Genomic DNA, 19855 nt, shown 5'->3' on the forward strand with positions numbered 1-19855 from the left:
AATGCTGGGTTTATGTATGTATGTTCGTTGAACTTCTTTCGCACCGTACGTAGCCAACCGTGTTAATCGGAGGTGCGGATGAGCAGTCCTTCGTAACTGGGCTTGAGATCATCATCATCGTCGTATTCTCCACATGCGAAAACTGTTGACCTAACGTCCTCGAATCCATGACCTGAGCAGTGATGTGTAACTGCTCTCACTCGGGCCAGGAGCATTGGGCAATTGTCCACTCTAAAATGTTCCATGAGAATGCTTAGAATATTTAATATAATGGGGTGGAGTGGTGGCATATAGTAGTTAAACGCTGCGATATGAACCCTTCTACCCGAGTTGCATCCCCAGCCAGTGCTAATATTAGCGGTGAGTGATATCTGAACCGGGCAGTACCCTTCAACACCCCACACTGACCAGCGTGAAGTATGTTCAAACAACCCCAAATCATCAACTTAAAAAAAGATTTTTTAAAATTTTACCTGGTAAGGCCCACTGAGCAATATAGCTCTTTTTCAGAAGCGACCTGGCCACACACGATAGCTCACCGATGCGGCGTATCATGTGTAAATGTATAGCAGTCAAATACTCCAAACGCGCGTTTCTAAATGCGGAGGGAAAAACCGGAGAAGGCCTCCCCATGCGGTGTCGGGCACGGGGAGGAGTTGTCTGACCATACTTCATCACTTTGGTCAGTATGGGTTGGACGGTGTTACCTGGACTCGTTTGGATATCGCTTGTCACTGTGAGCTGGGGCCGGATATTTTGTAAATTAAAAAGTAAAAAAAACAGATAGCTGCAAACACAAGCTACGACTCCAACACTGGTACGCAGTAACGGTCGAGGGAAATCCAAGCTTTGTATGATGAATGATTGCCGGAAACATCATACTTCAAAAATGAAATTGCAGCAGTGCTCCACACGTCCCCATCCACACCGCCCAGCTTGCTTATCTACCAAATCCTTTCTCAATCGTAACAAAAAAAAACACGGACTTTTCATTTATTATAATACCTGTAAAAAGCAATAACTTGTTCAAGGTGAGATTGGAAGCCTATCAGTGTACACGGTGCCATTTGAAATCAAATCATTCAAACTGCTCGACATGCATGCCTCTTCGCACTCGTGCTGCTATGTTATAGAGTGTTCACTCATTCTCTCAGAAGCCCTTTGATCAGAATTGAAAAACTGTAAAATAAATTTGCAGCGCTGCAGCGTATGTACTGCCGCCGATTGGACATCGGTCGCAGGAATCACGTCGGGTATATTCAGAGAGGTCGCTGCATTCACCGGAGTCATTACACCTCTGCCCCACGTCGAACTGAAGTTCTTTCGCGCCGCACGGAGCCAACCGTGCTAATCGGAGGTGCGGCGGAAGGACAACAAACTAAACACACAAAAAAAGTCACTACGCACGAGCTACCGTTCTCAGCCATTCTCGTCGGCCATGGGGGAGGGGGGGTCTATCCACTGCTAGATGAAGGTCTCCGTCTTCTCAAACTGTCGCGCGGTCCTTGCGATGCAAAAACTGCATCACAACTTTTTCTTGGTTCTTTCGGTAAAGTCACGTAGAATGGAAAAAATAAAATAATAAAAATAAAACATAATAAAATAATTCTCACGACGTTTCGGCCACAACGGAAGCAGCCGTCCTCAGATGTAGAACAGGTCTGTCAAGAAGACAGAGTCTGAAATGAGTCTGAAATGACTCTGTCTTCTCGACAGACCTGTTTTACACCTGAGGACGGCTGCTTGCGTTGTGGCCGAAACGTCGTGAGAATTATTTTATTATGTTTTATTTTTATTATTTTATTATTTCCATTCTACGTGACTTTACCGAAAGAACCAACTAGATGAATCCCTGCAGTCACGAAAGCTTTAAATCGAAATTTGCATCGCAACTCTTGCGCACGAGCCGATTCCATCACTCCATCTCCACGGACTGGTGACCGCTCAGGCGCATGGCCTCCCTTCTGCTGCCACTCCATCGTTAGTCTCGACCACCGGCCATCATCGCTTCCCCCCGATGCCTCCTGCCCCCAAGCCTGCTCATTATTATTCAGTAGTAAATTACAACGAAACAACATATATTTTTAAAATCAATTAAAATATTATGTATTTATTAAGTAATTAGTGTTCTATAGATTTGTTCGAAAGAATATTTTTAGAAGTGGACATCATCATAAAAATATATATTCTTAACTACGGAATACAATCCAGCCAAAGGAGACTACTTTTTTTGTTAAATCGAGTGTCGCGTTCGAGCTTTGATTTAACGTTCGTTGAACTTATGAAGCAAGATCACGGTATATCTACACCAACTGAGTGGAATGTGTCAAGGGAGTGAAAGGTTGGAATGTAGCCTTGAATTAAACCCAAATTCTTTCTCTAAATCGCTCTTCCCAGGCACAATACCCCACGGGTTAAGTAAAACATTAAACAGCACAATTGCCTTTGCATTGTTTGGAATTATTAGAAGCAAATATTTTCATTGACTTGAAAACAATGACAAGAAATATCCCTACAGGAACGGCCAGATATTGCGTCATTACAAAGTCGTGTTTGTTTAAAAAAAAAATTGTATTGTGCTTTCCAACGAAGATTGAAAGCATTTATCGATTTATCTCTGTCCGTCTGTCTGTCCCTCCGTTTGCCTTGTCCCTCTGTTTGCCTCGTCCGTAGCATGGGCACACGATAGTATTTGTAATAAGTATCCAATGTAAATCAAACCTTCCTGTAAAAATGAGCTGTCACATTAGGAACATATCCCATATAAAATTGGCCCAAATTGATCACTTGGTGACTCAAACCCAGAACAGAAAAGGACATTTTAAGAATATTGAAATGCTCTTTCTCCTGACAATTACTCCCTGTCAGTTTGATGACTGCTAAATACATATCCCAAAGAACAAACATGTTGGAAAGTGTTACAGAATTCATCCGTAAGCATGATTTGTCCAACCTCGTTAATTTTATGAAAATGAGTTGCCAATCAAAATTAAAATTGCCCAAGGCAATCGTCATTATAAAAGAGCTCTGATCTATTGGAGGGGTGTAGAAATGCATCAATTCGTCAAATCACATTCATTCTTAAGCTCAGGGTACATGCATCGAATCGCAAATGTAAGAAAGGACGTCTTTGATTCGTGGTATCATGTGCATGACGTCGGTTTGCGTGACCGCTATAGCCACCTGGGACCGCTAGTTTACAAAAATGATAATTGAAAAAAAGTATTGTAACGCTGAACAAAAGGGCGAGCAATTTGTTAGCAACGTCCATGCATTACAATGAAACGATAGCCATGTCATCACTGCGATGCAAAGCATGCAGGGATTGCTGATGCTGTGCTGCTGTATGTATTGCAATACCTTGATGGAATTTCCGGTGTGCAGTAGCTTCTTTAAGATTAACCCTGTCGGCAAAAGGAGAGAAATTACACAAAATGGGAAGCAGGAGAAAATTTTAATAGAAATAAAAACTGGTAAATGTACACATCCGGAACGATTAATATATTTCTTAAACACCACTTATCACTTGTGCTTAAACCACAACGTATTTTGTCAATTTGAAATCTGTAATCGATAACTCAGCAAGTGACATAGTAACAATACATGGCTGTGAAATTGTCCAATTGTGAGCATTTGCAGCACTTGTTCACATGCACACAAACTCAAATTGACGGTCGCAAAATCTAACACTTTCCTATTTTGTCGTTGTTGGTCATATTGTTCAGATAACACATTGCTGTGCTGTTAGACGTTATGAATATTTGAACGCGATGTGTATATCTGAATTAACCTTTCCAAATCTGTAGCAATAGTGTGTGTGCTTGTGAAACTACCAGTAGTTTTTCATTGTAGTGGTATTTATTGTTTGATTATCCATTGTCAATGCTTGTTCACCCAGCGAAGCCTCAATGAGTCTCAGGAAGACCTTGCCAAATCTTTGCAGTAGGGGGCAATGTTGCTGTGTGTGCGATCCCATTTGAATAGTTTGCAGGTGACTTTGTCAGCATTTTGATGTTTTGGCACCTACCAGTTACACCGTTTATGTTTTTATTTTACCTACGGGAGGAAACTGGAGAGAACGGAGGAAACCCATGCAGAGAATGTACGCACTCCACACAGAAAGGTGCCTGAGTTGGGAGTCGAACCCAAGGCCTTCTTGCTGCGAGGCCCCGGTGGTTACCAACTGTACACGCTATCACCGCGCCACCCTGCTGCTCGTGGTGGCTCTCCGATGCGATTGCTGGTCGCGCCGCGTGCCACATGGCATGTCGGCGTCCATCGCTTCGCTCCGCGTGCCGGCAGATTCCTCAGGAGCCGAACGTGACCACCCATCAGCAGTGTTCAGTTCCCGAGGAAGGTCCCAGCCCACGAAGCGAAACGTCCAGACATCGCTGCAGTACCGCGCAGCGTGGTACGGCCCGAAAACGCATCAGAGAGCAACGCCGTGCGCGCGCGTCATCAAATCTGCACTGCTCTTCAGTTTCCCTTTTGACTAATTACTCCAAGCCGTTAGCAGCCGCTTAAACATTTTTAACCCTGCACCAGATCAAGGGCGCGGTAAGGTCAGCGTACAGAAATGTGTTTCCAGTTCGGACTCCGAGGAGGCGTTGCGACTCCGGCATTAAATCATATTAGCAGCTTTAAATCGGATTAAAACATACACACATATTCGGGATTCCTTGCGGGGCTTTGCAGACGTCCCGGTGAGATAAGGGATCAAAGGGGGAGTCGACACGACAACCCCCACAGCATTGGGTGAGGGTGGGGGAGGAAGAAGCTCGAGGGGTCTTAGCCACCCTGGCGAAATGCTTTGCCCCCCCCCACCTCCAATTATAAATGACTTTCACAAAAATGTCATGGACTTCTTTCGCAAATGAGCATTGGGGCGTTGCTCATCTCCCCGTTCACAGCCCTGAGGCAGTGGGGGAAATTCGACATTTCTATGGCGGCGTGAGTGCAGTATTCCACACGTTCGTAACGATCGCTCATTACACACACACACCGGCTGATGGGATTTGCGAGCTCCAGATGATACCGTACGCGGCAGTCGGGAAGGGGGGCTGAGCTAAAAAGCCAGAATTAGCCGAATTAATTTGCTGGCGTCACAACCGTTCCATCATATGCACAGGCGGTGGGGGGCGAGAGCCCGAGCGGAACGCACCAGACAGACAAAAACAGATCGCACCGTTACTCGCTGTATTTAGCGTCTATGATTTATTTTAAACCTTGCTTCACATTGGCTGTGTCGTGTCGTCCATGCCGGGCAACCCCCCCTCCGCGCCCCCCGTTGCCATCCCCCCCCACCCCACCCCCGAGTTTTTAAATGCCTCGCCTGCACCTTTAAACGCGTTCACGCCACCGCAAGAGTTGGTGCCCCGGAACGCCGTATATTTACCTATGCTGTGAAACTGCCATTTGTTCTGGATTCTCTCGGGCAGGAGTTGCAGTATTTTCTGGAACGCAAAAGACATTCAATATCAGCTGTTGCCAAGACCACTTCTCCGTCCAATGAAACACACAGTGCAGACAGCTTTATATACACCATGTAGGCGCATATGGCGATAATTTAGGCGACAGTTGCGTGCGCACACACACACCTCGGGCTCTGCTCTTACAACACTTAATACTCGACGGAAACCACGGCGTCGATTTCGCCGTTGTGCCGTGTTGCTCGGTACAACAGGCGACGTTTCGCTCGCGGCACATGGAGCGAAACGTCGGACGTTGCCGCTCCACGCGCTGGCAGCCTCTTCAAGAACTGAAACTTACAGGGCGCTTGGAGAGAAATGACGGAAATCGTACCAAACGACGCATGGTACGATCTCAATCTTGATGAAAATTCAACTGAAAACAACAAATGTGTATGTTATATAAAAATGGCATTTTCTGGTGGGCCACAAAATAAAATTCACGTGTTGCTGGCGGGTGACGTGACATCAAATGTTATGACGCCACATGGCGTTGTGACATCATCGCGCCTTTAGACGAGAGCACGAACCCGCACCTCTCGTTTACAGCTCTCTTGTTCATCTCACTTTCATCTCACCACATCTGAATCTCTCTACGTCTCGGCGATTCGTACATCTTGGTGGGCCACAGCTCAGCAGGCCACTGCTAGAGCCTCCTTGGGCCCAAAGTGGCCCATGGGCCGCAAGTAATAAAAAACTGTGTTCAAGTAAGAGTTAAGTGTACGACGACTGCACATCAAAATAATCCAAAGCTAAGTCGTCAATTCTTTCTGTTGAGGTTTTCCAATTCTCCGTTCACCAAACTTTACATCAGAAGTCCGTTGGCATTTAACATCAATATATTTTCTTCCCCAACTACTCCAAAGGACAGTTGGAGTTGCTTACAACTGCATCGGTCAATAAAACCAATATTCTCACGAAAAACCGCGGTTCAATTTCGGCACCGTCACTCATGCAGCACGTTTTTAAATGAGTACATGGAGCGTAGCGGTCTCCTAGTAGGAACAACCGCAGAGGTTGCGATCGCTGTATTCATCAAACACTTTGAAGGCAGGCAACATGTATGGCTCTGATAACACACAAGAACTGTTCTAAGAAGATCAATTATTAACCTCCCCGCGGTTTAAAGGTGGGTCTGATGACACACACACCTAACTGTACTGTGGTCATAAGAAGTGGGGATTGTTCGGGGTCTGGAACTGACAATACCGAAACCAACATCACTAGTCCATCTGAAAACGTTCTCATGTCCTCTCGCGACAGAACGACGTGATGACTTCAGTTTAACACGTGTAGGCTTTCGCGACCAATATTATTCATAATCAACGTTTTTGGGCTAGATCGTGTTATTTGTAAATGTGTCGTAACCCTCCACCGGGAGCAAGAGCAGAGCCTCACCATTCTGGCGAATTGCCCGATGATGCTGGATGCAATTACCAGCGAAACGTCATACTATAACATTTTTAATGTTGTGGTTTCACGCTTCAACACACCGGTGGGCGAAAGTAGTTAACTATTTGGATTTTATCAACGTGACACTTTTTTGCTGATTGGCCGTGTCGGGTGGTGGAGGGTTACGACACATTTATAAATAACGCGATCTAACCCAAAAACGTTGATTATGAATAATGACTTCAAATATATTTGTCAGAATCAGAATATTTATTTATACTGGAGGAATGCGATGAGCAACAAAGCTCCTTTACAAGGATGTCTAAATATCAGTAAGTCCAAAATCGTGTGCTAACACGTGATATGGCCACAATCTACTCCGAAATACACACGAAATGTGATCTTAGAAAACACGACGATGCTTTGCCCTCTGGTCAATAGACATCTCAGTTTATAGGTCCACATGTTTTTCCTTGCCGGCCACCAGTACTGATGACAGGGGAATCGGTGTAGGAATTATGATATTTCTAAAAAGAGTGTTCATTTGTAATTTTTTTAGAAATTCCTCCATTGCCAGTGTTGTGAGATTGTGACAGCTTGGGGGAGCCTTCATCCAGCAGGAGATCGATCAAGGCTAATGACGATAATTAAACTGTGTAACAGAAAAAAAATGTTGTCCCTGGGTAGTAAGTGTTATTTCCTAATTGCTTATGCCTCAAAAGACCAGAAAATGGCTATGATTCCCCAACAAACTTTGCTTTTGTGAACAAGACAGTGATACTTTGAAATTGACCTATTTTCAATGAGAAAATGTTTGTATTTGTGTCAAACGTTCACATAAAGTCCTGGTCACAAAAGCAACGTTTGTGGGGAATAATAGGCATTTTCGATACTTTTGAGGCATACGCAATTAAAAAATAACACTTAGTACCCAGGAACAAAAATTATGTTCCATAGTGTTATCAATGTATATCAACTCCTGAGCGAGCTTGTTCTTATGAACGCATACTCATCAAGACTAGACTAACACATACCTCTGACGTATACATACCTTCATTAGACGTCACCGTGACCGGGAAGTTGACATTTAAGTAAAATGCATCACAATGTTGTAAACATGCCCTTCGTACTCGGTGATGTGATTTTTTTTTATGGCTTGGAGAACGACTAGAACGATCGTGGTCTTGCCAATGACACCTGCACCCTTGCTGGTGTACCCCTCGTACACACGAAGCCTTTCATAGGACCGCAACAAAAACACACCGAGGCGGTCACCGTGCACAAGAGCGGCGTACTTTGAACCGCGCACTACTTTTTAATGGATCGAAAACGGGGCAGAACACAACCACGTCATGCTGGCTCAAACGAGACCCCCTTATTATTACTACTACGACTACGAAGAGACATCTTAAGTAAGAAAGCGGTGTCTCACCATTAATCCTCCTGTGACAGACCAAGGGCAAAGCCGCTAAAAGCTTCAACTTCCCCATACCAGGAGATCGTAGATTTCACTGCGTGGCATAACGGAGAGATTCCATTGTTTTTTGGAAATCACCACCGCCACCGTTTCGGACGGCAAATAAGAAAATAAGACTCGATGATGATTTCGGTGATACGGCAATTGCGCCTGTTACTTCACCCCGACTGCCCTTTGTATCGCGGGGAGGGGGGGGGTCTCGGTTGTTAGGGAATGCGCATTTGACGCATTTACATAACGTGCATTTCAAGGTCACGCTCACAGAATCAGACCTATACTTAGCCACTTTGGATTTATTTCAGCAGCACATTTTGCTATTCAAAAGGGGTGCCCGCTGATTAATGAAGCAAACTGCTTGCAACGTTGCACAACGCCAGCTATTTATTATTTTGTGTCGGTGGAGGGGGGGGGGGTTACACGCCATTATGGTTTGTAAATTATATCCGTCAACATCAAAATTCTATGATTCACTACATTTTCGTTTTCCCTGACACAAAAGCAAACAAACAGGCTGCCTGCTTCTGCTGACATTTCATGGTTCATGTGCCAACAGTGACATTCTTTGATGAATTAGAGCTGGCATATGTTTGTGTGAGATAATTTAATATAGCATCTTTCCCGGGCTATTCACGTAAGCTCTGTATCAACGAGGGAGCGTTCCCAAGGTCACATGACGTGGAAAAAGTCACACGGGGAGAAAAGGCAGAGGGGTCATTTGCTGGCGATGGCGGGCCGGCGGTGGCTACGCTTGTCTGTAATCTCCAGCACTGTGGAGGCGAGGGTTGGCGGACCGCACAAATGCCACCAAAACTATCTTTCCCGTTGCCATCGAGGCACTGCACTGTCCTTCTGTATGTGATAGAGTGTTGCTCCCTCGCACGCGTTGGTATTCTCCCGCCGCTCTGGTCCCCCCCCCCCCCACAAGTGTAAATACTCATTAGCTGGCTAAAATCACTGTAATATATACAGATAAAACTGCAGAGCTTTGGCAATTGTTGTCACGAATTCACCGCGCGGTTGCCTTCTTCCAGCTTGTCTGTGGTTCCTCAGCGTCCAGATGTGAAATTTGCATGACCCAATGCGATATGAAACTAAACACATTCCTGCCGAGGGAGCTGGTAGGAACGTTGGGTTGCTCGGTCAATGGCCAGGGTCAACGGCGGCGTGGTGTATTCCGCAAATATGGCCGACTGTGAGGGCTGGCACAAGCCGGCGTGAGTAGGTTAAACGTTGAGTTTTATAAGGGCACCACGGGGTGACCAGCCCCTCCCCACCCTCCCCACCCTCCCCACCCAGCCCCTCCCCACCCTCCCCTCTCCACCCAGCCCCACCCCTCCCATTTTTGGATGCACGACGGACGGACACAATAATCCCCTGTGGGCTGGTGTAACCAGGAGGTTGCTACCAGTAAAAAGATTCCACTGTTACAAAAATTGTTACAGAATTAATGTGACTTTGGCGAGACGCTGTCTTGATCCAAATTAATTTCTGGGGTTAGGCCACGACGTAGTTTAATGCCAAAATTCTTGTCTGTAACCCTACAACACCCGACAAGATTTGCCAGGGTTTACAAAACATATTATTTGCACGTGCCCAAGAATTGATTAAATTCTGACTGATAAAGCTCCTTGCCGGCGGCTTAAGACTGTGCACGACTGAATCTGACATCAACGTACGACGGCGTTTGGCTTAAACTGCTTCATCTGGTTTTGAAAAGGATATCATATTTACCTATCACAAGGACGTGCACAGCCAGTTTTGTCAACGCACTGCTGGATAAGGGCCTCCTCAACCCATGCAGGCGAGTATTGGGGGCTATTTTACCATACTTCAGCACGTTGGTCTGCGAAGGTAGATTTATGGCAGGGAGCATAACCGTTGGGAGCGTAGTACAGTACAACGATAGCCATGGCAACGATAGTGATGAGGGTAATACTAGTGAAGCTGGCACCACGATCGTGAAGACGATGATGATGACGATGGCAAAGGTGACACATAAAAGTGAATTAATCAATCTTCATACCACGTTGAATATAATGTTTTAAGCATTATATCAATTGTCTGTGAAGCAATAAAGTTTGCCAGAAAACAGTGCACCACAGCGGAATAACGCACAGAATTCTGCCAGAATTCTCTATGCCCCTGTGAACTATATTTTAAATCTGGATGTTCCAAAAAATTTGGAAGCACAACAAGCTCAGTTTCTTGTGAGAAATGTTGCTGCCCTCTGGCCCATATCACTTAAATCATGCAAGCCAACGCATTTAACTCAGGGAAAAAAATACACACACACACCAGCGCAACATTGCTGAAGTGGTGCCAGGATTTTTTTGGCAATTCTGCTCCTGTTAATGTGCGAACGCAGCGGGGGGTTCTGTTTTTCTCCTAAGACACTTTCAGTCCTTTTGACGGAATGAAATTGGAAGGAACGTTCGCAATACGCTGGCTCGACGTTAGCTCTCAATGTGGCCGATCCAACCTCGAGACTGGATTGAAAAATAACAATTTGACCTCTCCCTCTTGACGCGCGCCATTAAGATCACGTTCAAGCCACTCGCTCGCGCAAGCCACATTTGAACACTCTTCTTCTTTTGTACGGCCGATGGCAGATGCAGAGCAACAACTTTCAATTTCACATTCAGGTGGTCACACCAGATAACCGCATCGGGAGCAGCGGACTTGTATCGCTGTGATGTTTGCTTCGTATTTGTGGATCGGAGCATTGCGTCGCTATAAGTTGATCTGGACGACCACAGTCGTACACCGGAGAGTTTTATTTTATTTTACATTTGTGCGTTCAGATATTCGCATCTGCCATGGTCTGCGCAGTGGATGTGGTTTAGGGTGGTCCATGAGCTTCGTGGAAGATCAAACCCAGGGATATTTTAACACTGAAGTGGAGTCATCAAGGGATGCTGCCATGGTGCAGTGGTTAGCAGCACACCGCACTCACAATCCAGACGCCACAATGTTGAAAAGCTTCTTAAACCCCCCCCCCTCCCCCGACTGTGTACATCCAACAGTGTGAATGGGAATACCACAGAGTCGATGGGCAGGTCTTGTGCGGTGGGGTAAAGTGTGGGTACTACCACCTCTTCCAAGATGTGGCCACTGCGGAAGAGTAGACCACATTATCTTCTAGAGGGGCTGTTTAAAGCTCTCTCCAGATGAGACCCCTTCTTCCAGAAGTGTCATGGGCAAGCTAGTGCAAGGCTTTAGCTCTTCGCCTATTCACAATTGTTGCAGAGGGCATATTAGATGTTTTATCCTGCTTTTGTTATTGCTTGTATAACACCACTCTTCTACAATGTGTTTGCAAACATTCGCGGAACTTAAATTGCGATTCTAGCAGCGTTCTACACCGTCCGAAGCCAAACCATTGGTTCAGACATCCCAGAGTTACTTGTGATGTCAACTTTACAGAACTACTTCTGATGTTGATATCCAAATCTCTTCTGCGATCACAAAACGACATCTTCAAGGCGGGACTGGGCCCTTAACCTGTGCACATGAATGGCTCCCCATGCATCAATCGGCCAATTTTACACTCTCAAAATTGGGGGTGAAATCATCGGTGAAAAGGTCGAGCTCATCAAGCCAAATACAAAGGATACACCACTTAAATATTGGACAGTCACATGGGACTCAAAACCCAGGGTTTCAGTGGTGCCGGATCAGCATTGCACTGACTCTGACAAGGTCATTAGCCCTCCCGAGCCACGCAACCACCTCTAATAATAATGTGCATTACAGCAAGAAGGAATTCACTGTGGGCATCAACTCCCATGGTTACTTGCACCCAGTGGCGTAGCATATTCATCACGGGTCGTGGTGCAAGAAAATGAAATGGCGGCACCCCCCCCCGCCCCTCTTGGTACAACCCGGTTACCTGGCCCCCCCCCGGTGCAGTTGCACCGCCTGCACACACACATGTTAGCTACACCACTGCCTACACACATTCAGGCCTCCGCTGTAACTCAAAAGGGAAATGGCATCTTGATTTTGGGGAAACTAAAAAAATTATTTAAAAAATATGCACTCTTGGTAAAGCACGCTATGGTGAAGTATTAACATTAATCTCTCGAACTGTAGTTTTTAAACATCTGCTGCACCCTTGATTACAAACATGCAAAAGAGAGTTCAGAGCTTCCCCCAAGGCACCCACTGTATGAGAGGCCAGGAAAAAAAAACAGAGAATGCAAACAAATGCAAGCCTCCCATAGCTTTCTTGTGACAATGAGGGAGCTCGTAATTATTTACACATGGGTCAGGAAATATGCCTTCGGTAAATAATAGATGGCCACCGGTCATGTGGCAGGATTATCTCACTTGTGTGTAAAATGGACTCCCCGGGCAGAGTACGGCACACACGTGTGCACCGAGGCCGGCTGTATCACGACAAACAGGGGGTGTTGCCACCTTTCAATGTTGGTTTCACCTCTCCGGCTGGATGCAAGTGATATTGTAATATACAGCGATTTGTGCGACTATCAACCAAATTAGAAGATGCCCCAATAGTCCGTAAAAGTTATCGGGGGTTATGACAGAAATCCAGATTAAGAATTTTTTGAGACCGCTTCGAAAAGCTCATCTTGGGCGATTGGTACTTTGACAACAAAAAACACGCACACAGTAGTGTATATTAATGAGTAATTTAAGTAATGGTTATGTTTTGCATGACGCCGCTGCACATGTAAGGACAGTAAAAAAAGGCACCCGTAAAACCGTGAGCGCCCGTTTTGTTGCAAAAAGTCAAGTGACCTGGAAGCCATTTACGTTTTTAAAATAATAACTTGGTCAAACAAAACATGCAACCGTTGTTAATGTGTGAGAGATACGACTCATTATGTTCACTCACGCTGCTCAGATGATGCATAATTGCCTTATTAAGTATGTATTTCACACTCGAACGGTTATATGGTGTAATGCAATGGAGGGGGGGGGAAGAGTAACTGCAGTCATTATTATTTGTTGCAAAATGGGACTGCTGTTGGGCAGACAGACGATACAAGGCAATGTTGTCCAACTCTCAAAACACGTGTTTTTATTCGGGAAGACGTGCTCTTTTTCCCCCGCTGGATATTGTGAACACTGGATAACAATTCTAGATTTGAAGCTTTCGTGACTGCAAGGATTCATATTCTTAGGTTTTTTCGGTAAAGTCACGTAGGTAAAAAATTTTAATTAATAAAAGTAAAATAAAAATAAAATAAAAATCATGACGTTTCGGAGGCAACACAAGCTTCCGTCTTCAGGTGGAACAGTCACAGCACGATAGCTGTATCAAGTGGATAACAACTTACTTCGAATATGAAGAGAATCGACTCCAACTCTTCCCTCTGAGACTTGTGTGCTGAAAAGGGGAAACCACAAACGAGATTAAACACAAATACCGGCACGGGAAGTTACAGCAAAGAGCGTGGTTACATTTAATGGGAAAGTGAATGCCCGCGATGACTTCAATCGATGCAAAAAACACAACTTGGCTGTGAAAATGGCAATGTTAACATCATTTGTTATTGATCAATAAGAAGCAATGTCAACTATGTTATATCTACAAAAAAATCAATTATCTGGGGTAATTGGATGAGGGCGGGAGGAGGGGGTCACGGGGATAATACAACAACAGATTGTGAAAAAACATTTGCCAATTTGGTTATGAATTCATTTATTTTTCACAAAATGTGTCATGTTTTGATTGCTTTTTACAGTAATTGGTTAGAAGCAGCTCGTGTAAAAATTAAGAGTTCACCTTTGAATTCGCTATTTTATCATTTGTATTTCTTTCATTGCAAGTACGGTGAATACACAACCTGGATAATCTGCCCACAGATAACCAAGCGTTAATGGTAAAAGCTATGTGAATGATTGACAATTACATTGCCGATTGTCAATCATGTATACAGCTACGCAGTTAACTTGAATACGCTCATGCAGTTTACATGTTAATTAATTAAAAGCTTTCCAAATGTACACTTCAAAATCAATTGCTTATAAATTACCCAATCCTGAAATATTATACATGAAGCTCATCGCTCAGAGGCTACAATTTATTATTTAGCTTTAATTACCGTTTTTAATTATTGTTTTCTCTTTGCAAATAGAACAGGCAAATTACATTTCAATCGAAGTTTCAATCAGGCATTCTCAACAAATTACCCAACAAAATAATGCACTTTTGTTTTCCTTTGTCATTAACTATAATCACAGAGATAAAGGTGCAGCCCTGCAATTGCTGGCTCAAGCCACTCAAGGCAAGAGGCCCTCCACGAGATGGAGCTCTAGAGAGCACCTAGAGGGTATTTGGCCTACTCTTCCATTCTGGCCAGATGCCTTGGAAGAGATGAGAGTGCCCACACTTTGCCCCACCACAATCGACCTTCCGATCGACTGTGGTGGTACCTATTTGTGCCACGGAGGAGAGATGTTAACTCCCTCGCCTGGTATACAGAAAGTTGTGGGTTCGATCCTGACACTGACACCTGTATATTTGGAGTTTGCATGTTCTCCCCGTGGCCATGTAGATTCTTCACCGGGTACTCCGGGTTTTCCCTCCACATTTAGAATCAACGTGCGTTTAAAGTTTTGGCTGCTATAGATTTACGCATGATAAGCCACTTTGTTGCGCCATCATTTGTGGCCAAGCCACTTATGAAAAAGAGCTGTATATCTCAGTTGGCCTTACCTGGTCAAAGAAAAAGTCTAGTTGGTTAATTAATTTACACTGCTGGATGGACAGTAGCATAGTGGGGGGCGGGTTGAAATTCAAGAAGCTCACCAATGTAACTGCCGCGCCGGGAGATAGAATAGAAGTAGTGACCTCTGTCTTCTTGGTTCTTTCGGTAAAGTCACGTAGAAGGGAAGTAATAAAATAATAAAAATAAAACATAATAAAACAATTCTCACGACGTTTCGGCCACAACGCAAGCAGCCATCCTCAGGCGAAGAATGAAACACCCCAAGCTTGGAGCGTATATTTAAGCTGGGTTAGAGGAGGGGGAGGTGGGAAGAAGAGCGCCTAAACAAAATAATTTGCATATCAAGAGGAATTCAGCATATGGAAAATGCGTAGGAGGTGGGCGGGGGGGGTTCCAAATCAATACTATGCCCGTGCATTATGCAGGATTAGCAGCATCAAAGGGGGGGGGGGAAGGGGGGGAGCATTAACAAAGGAAAGGAATGTTAATAGTATGTAGCTGTAGTTACTAAACAACCACGTAAAAAACTACAGTATAAACTGCATGACAAACTAAAGTATAAACTACATAGCATCATCAGTAAACTTACTATACTCTACAATAAGCTGAGTTACTAACAGTAAGTAATACATGAAAAATTCTACGTTGTAAAAAATTATATAATATGCTTCCATCTAAACTTTATTCTCTTACATCACACGCGTCTATACCGTACTATATACTTCCATAGGCAAAACCAACATTAAATTACATACTGTATTGCTATAAACCACCCTATACCTTATACATTTTTAATATAACACTATGTATTATTGTTATATTAAAAATGTATAAGGTATAGGGTGGTTTATAGCAATACAGTATGTAATTTAATGTTGGTTTTGCCTATGGAAGTATATAGTACGGTATAGACGCGTGTGATGTAAGAGAATAAAGTTTAGATGGAAGCATATTATATAATTTTTTACAACGTAGAATTTTTCATGTATTACTTACTGTTAGTAACTCAGCTTATTGTAGAGTATAGTAAGTTTACTGATGATGCTATGTAGTTTATACTTTAGTTTGTCATGCAGTTTATACTGTAGTTTTTTACGTGGTTGTTTAGTAACTACAGCTACATACTATTAACATTCCTTTCCTTTGTTAATGCTCCCCCCCTTCCCCCCCCCCTTTGATGCTGCTAATCCTGCATAATGCACGGGCATAGTATTGATTTGGAACCCCCCCCGCCCACCTCCTACGCATTTTCCATATGCTGAATTCCTCTTGATATGCAAATTATTTTGTTTAGGCGCTCTTCTTCCCACCTCCCCCCCCTCTAACCCAGCTTAAATATACGCTCCAAGCTTGGGGTGTTTCATTCTTCGCCTGAGGATGGCTGCTTGCGTTGTGGCCGAAACGTCGTGAGAATTGTTTTATTATGTTTTATTTTTATTATTTTATTACTTCCCTTCTACGTGACTTTACCGAAAGAACCAAGAAGATGAATCCCTGCAGTCACGAAAGCTTTAAATCGAAATTTAGTGACCTCTGGATTGCAAGTCCGGCGCGCTAACCATTACACCACCGTGGCGGCAGCATCCATCACCGAACACGATGCGATACATTTACCGAAGATTAATTCGGTCCCTGCTGTACGCACACAAGAAGCCTGCTGGGTGAGATCAGACTGTAAGACTGCTGGTATGCCTGGAATGAGATGGTTTTTGTCCACTAAGAATGTGTACGATAATGACCTTGGCCCGTGCCACTGGAATGCTCCCCTTACCTTTCTGCTTCAGGTTGGCCTCGATGCTGACAAAGTTCTCGAAGAACACAAAGTAGATCTGGGAATAGTTGGTGTCGAAGAACAACTTCAAATCCGCCGTGTCAGTGTTTTCTACAAATAACAAACAGACGAACAAAGACACCAGTTGGCACATGTTGAGCATTATATGAAAGGGAATGAAATGCATAAGCACACAATATGTCTCCTCCTTCCCTTATCTGTCACGCCATGTAAAATAAACGTTACTTTTTTCTACACATAGTTTCAGAAGCATTGGTCCAGCACAAGCAAAACTCTGGACACGATTCGACATTCAGTCTCTCATCAGCAGAGTCAGGCTTGCTAACACAAACGCTGGGCAATTGCCAGATGTTTAAAAGCAAGGACCCTTTGTCTCTATTAGATACAGGTCCTAGTTGAATGCAAAACCACATCATCAAATAACTCAACACATGAAAGGAAATTAATGGGTATGCCAAAGACAAAGTAAAGTGTAGGCACTTAAAATTTCCATTACAGATTAATTTCAATGATGGTAAACTTATTAAACAGTAAGCAATTGCACTCGAGATTACTCTGTAACTCTAGCAAGCATTCACGTTCAACTTTAAATTAATTAAACCTCAAAATATGCCTTTATATCGCTGTATTATGAAGTACACTCTTTTATTAATAGACTGACATAGCCATATCTCAATACAGTTTCTCAATTTGCTCAGTTGTTGGCAAATTTTAAACCAGTAACTTAAAAAGAGACATTTTAACAGATGGTTAATGGTTAAACTAGAAGTCACCACTTAATTTTTAAATACATAAAACAAAATAACCATTAGCATCTTTGTGGAGACAAGAACGCATTTACAACAGCGTGCACGATCGCTGTGTGTTACGTCGAACGAGAACCCATAGCTTGCAAGAGGGTCCTTGCCTACAACTATCTGGGTCCAGCAAGCGTGACGCTGCTGATTAGACTGATCCAAGGTTTGGTTCTGTTGAACCAATGCTGCTGAAATTATGCACCGTCAAAAGGCTGTAGTGGCTGGTGGGTGCGTTAAAAAAAACTTGACATTTTTTTGGTGGGAGGTCAGATATAAAACTGAAGTGTAGTCTGTTTATTAATGTAGTCACTAGGTTGTGCAGTAATTAAAACTGTGCAAAACATACAATAATTAGGATTTCCATTTTGATGGGGTTCCTCGTCACTTACAGGTTATAATTCATGTTTAGCATTCGCAAATTGGTTTCCTAGGACAGCACTTACATTAATTCGGAATAACGTTAACAACAAACCTTCATGAGAGTTTCAGTTATGTTTAACCGAAGTCACCATGTTTGCTTTGGATGGGTCCCACGGTTCCTTTCTGAACTTACATGTCATCCACAGTGAGTCGAGTGAACACAACGGCAGCGAGGTTTGCACATCCTTCGTGGCTCACTCAGAGCAAATATTTGTGGCTGTACATGTATGAAATGTGCACCAGGGCTACATTTAGTTGCCAAGCAGATCAACTATCACTCTAAGACAAAAAATATAAATACAATTTTAAAAAAGATAAACAGCATTCCTTTTGCCAAAGAAAAAGTTCACACATTCACGGTAAAACCTCCCCCAATATGGGCACCACAAGTGTTGCAGAGGGGAAGGCGTGTGTCACTGTGTGCGTCTATTCAAAATGCGAGGGCACTCGGAAGGGTAAAGGTTAAGGCCCTGTAAAATGTTGCGTTCGAGCCACTGCCGACGGAGCGTGCGAGTACCCGCACTTTACCCCACCGCACGCAACCTGCCGGCTGACCGCGGTGTAGACATACACACGACCGTGTTGGACAGAGGCGGAGGCAATCAGGAAACGAGCCCCCCAATTGCTTCAACTGCCGCACCAGAAAAATTAATCTGAATCAGCGACCTTTGATTGCAGTCGAACCAACGACCGCTGGATTTCAAACCATTGCAACATGCGGGCGTTAAATTATTATATTATTATTCACATTATTAGCATACACGTGACAAAAGTAATACGCGGCTTCCCTTAAGCGGGCAGCTGTAATTAAGATAGCATTAAAAAGTCTGAGTCATTATCTTTCATAGGACACTGGAGAAGCAATTATGTCTCTTTGTAGTGACATCTTCTCAGCTCCTTCTTCCAGGCGTGACATTGCTGTGTGCCATCCCAACGATGAGCAAGCCTGATGTGACTAAAGGGTGAGAGGCACGTACCCTTTAGTGGAACATTGCGTGTGGGTGGACTAGGATAACCATCGTATCTAAAGCTGTCAGGCAGTCGTTGACGCCGGTGTTTTTGGCGTCAAGTGAAAGTGCATCAAATAAACAATTATATTCAACATTCTACGGCTACAGCCATGCGATTACAGGTTTCCCTCACTTTATGCGGTAGATATCAATGTTTACTTCGATTTTTTTTATGAATGCAGATTGCCCTTAGTTGGGTCTTGTTGAAAAAGGATTCATCAATTTTTCACCGTGAGTTTTGTTAACGCTTTCAAACAAAGGCTGAAGGTATTAATGGGTTATCCCTGTCCGTCTGTAATGAGGGGAGAGAGCTCTAGAACTTGCGTACAGACGATTCAATATGAACTAAACTCCGGTATAAAGTGGGTTTTTTTGCTATTGGGGACTCACCGTATTAAAAACTTGATAAATCAAAGGGTTTCCGCAAAGGTCGGAGACACAATCTACAGCAAATAGGACAATGGCATTTGTAAATACGCAAATGTCAATTTCCGTCCTGCTAATTAAACGCTCAAGATGACAAACGTGTTTTGGAAAGCGTTACAGAATATACACGCGTGTGCATATTATTTTTTTTTACAAATTATGATAAACATTAGTAAAACTCCAAGGTCAGGCACAACAAGCCTTTTAGGGATCTGGGGCCTGCATTGACCCTGCATGACGGTGGGGAATTTTGGGATGATGGCCTTCGTGTGATTGCTGTCGTCCGTGCATCTCACTTGTTAAATAAAAGGCTGCTTTGCCCAAACTTGTAGTGGCGAGCGTTCATATTCGACGCATGTATACACAAGGGGTAAG

The 19855-nt window shown here is 43.8% G+C and overlaps 1 protein-coding gene across 11 annotated transcripts in view; it reads right to left on the bottom strand.

Annotated features, from left to right (window-relative positions):
- LOC144720052 (ral GTPase-activating protein subunit alpha-1-like) overlaps nucleotides 1–19855 on the bottom strand; it is a 142649-nt gene that overhangs the window by 99958 nt on the left and 22836 nt on the right. For all 11 annotated transcript variants that reach the window (XM_078596501.1, XM_078596497.1, XM_078596502.1 and 8 more), the window contains exons 2-5: nucleotides 16807–16917; nucleotides 13641–13690; nucleotides 5396–5453; nucleotides 3361–3404 (exon numbers count right to left, since the gene is read on the bottom strand). In XM_078596501.1, coding sequence (XP_078452627.1) covers nucleotides 3361–3404; nucleotides 5396–5453; nucleotides 13641–13690; nucleotides 16807–16917 — 263 coding nt within the window. The remainder of the gene's footprint in view (nucleotides 1–3360; nucleotides 3405–5395; nucleotides 5454–13640; nucleotides 13691–16806; nucleotides 16918–19855) is intronic.

The sequence above is a fragment of the Lampetra planeri genome, chromosome 7, assembly GCF_965212315.1.
Source record: "Lampetra planeri chromosome 7, kcLamPlan1.2.h2, whole genome shotgun sequence".
Classification (NCBI taxonomy): Eukaryota; Metazoa; Chordata; class Hyperoartia; order Petromyzontiformes; family Petromyzontidae; genus Lampetra; species Lampetra planeri.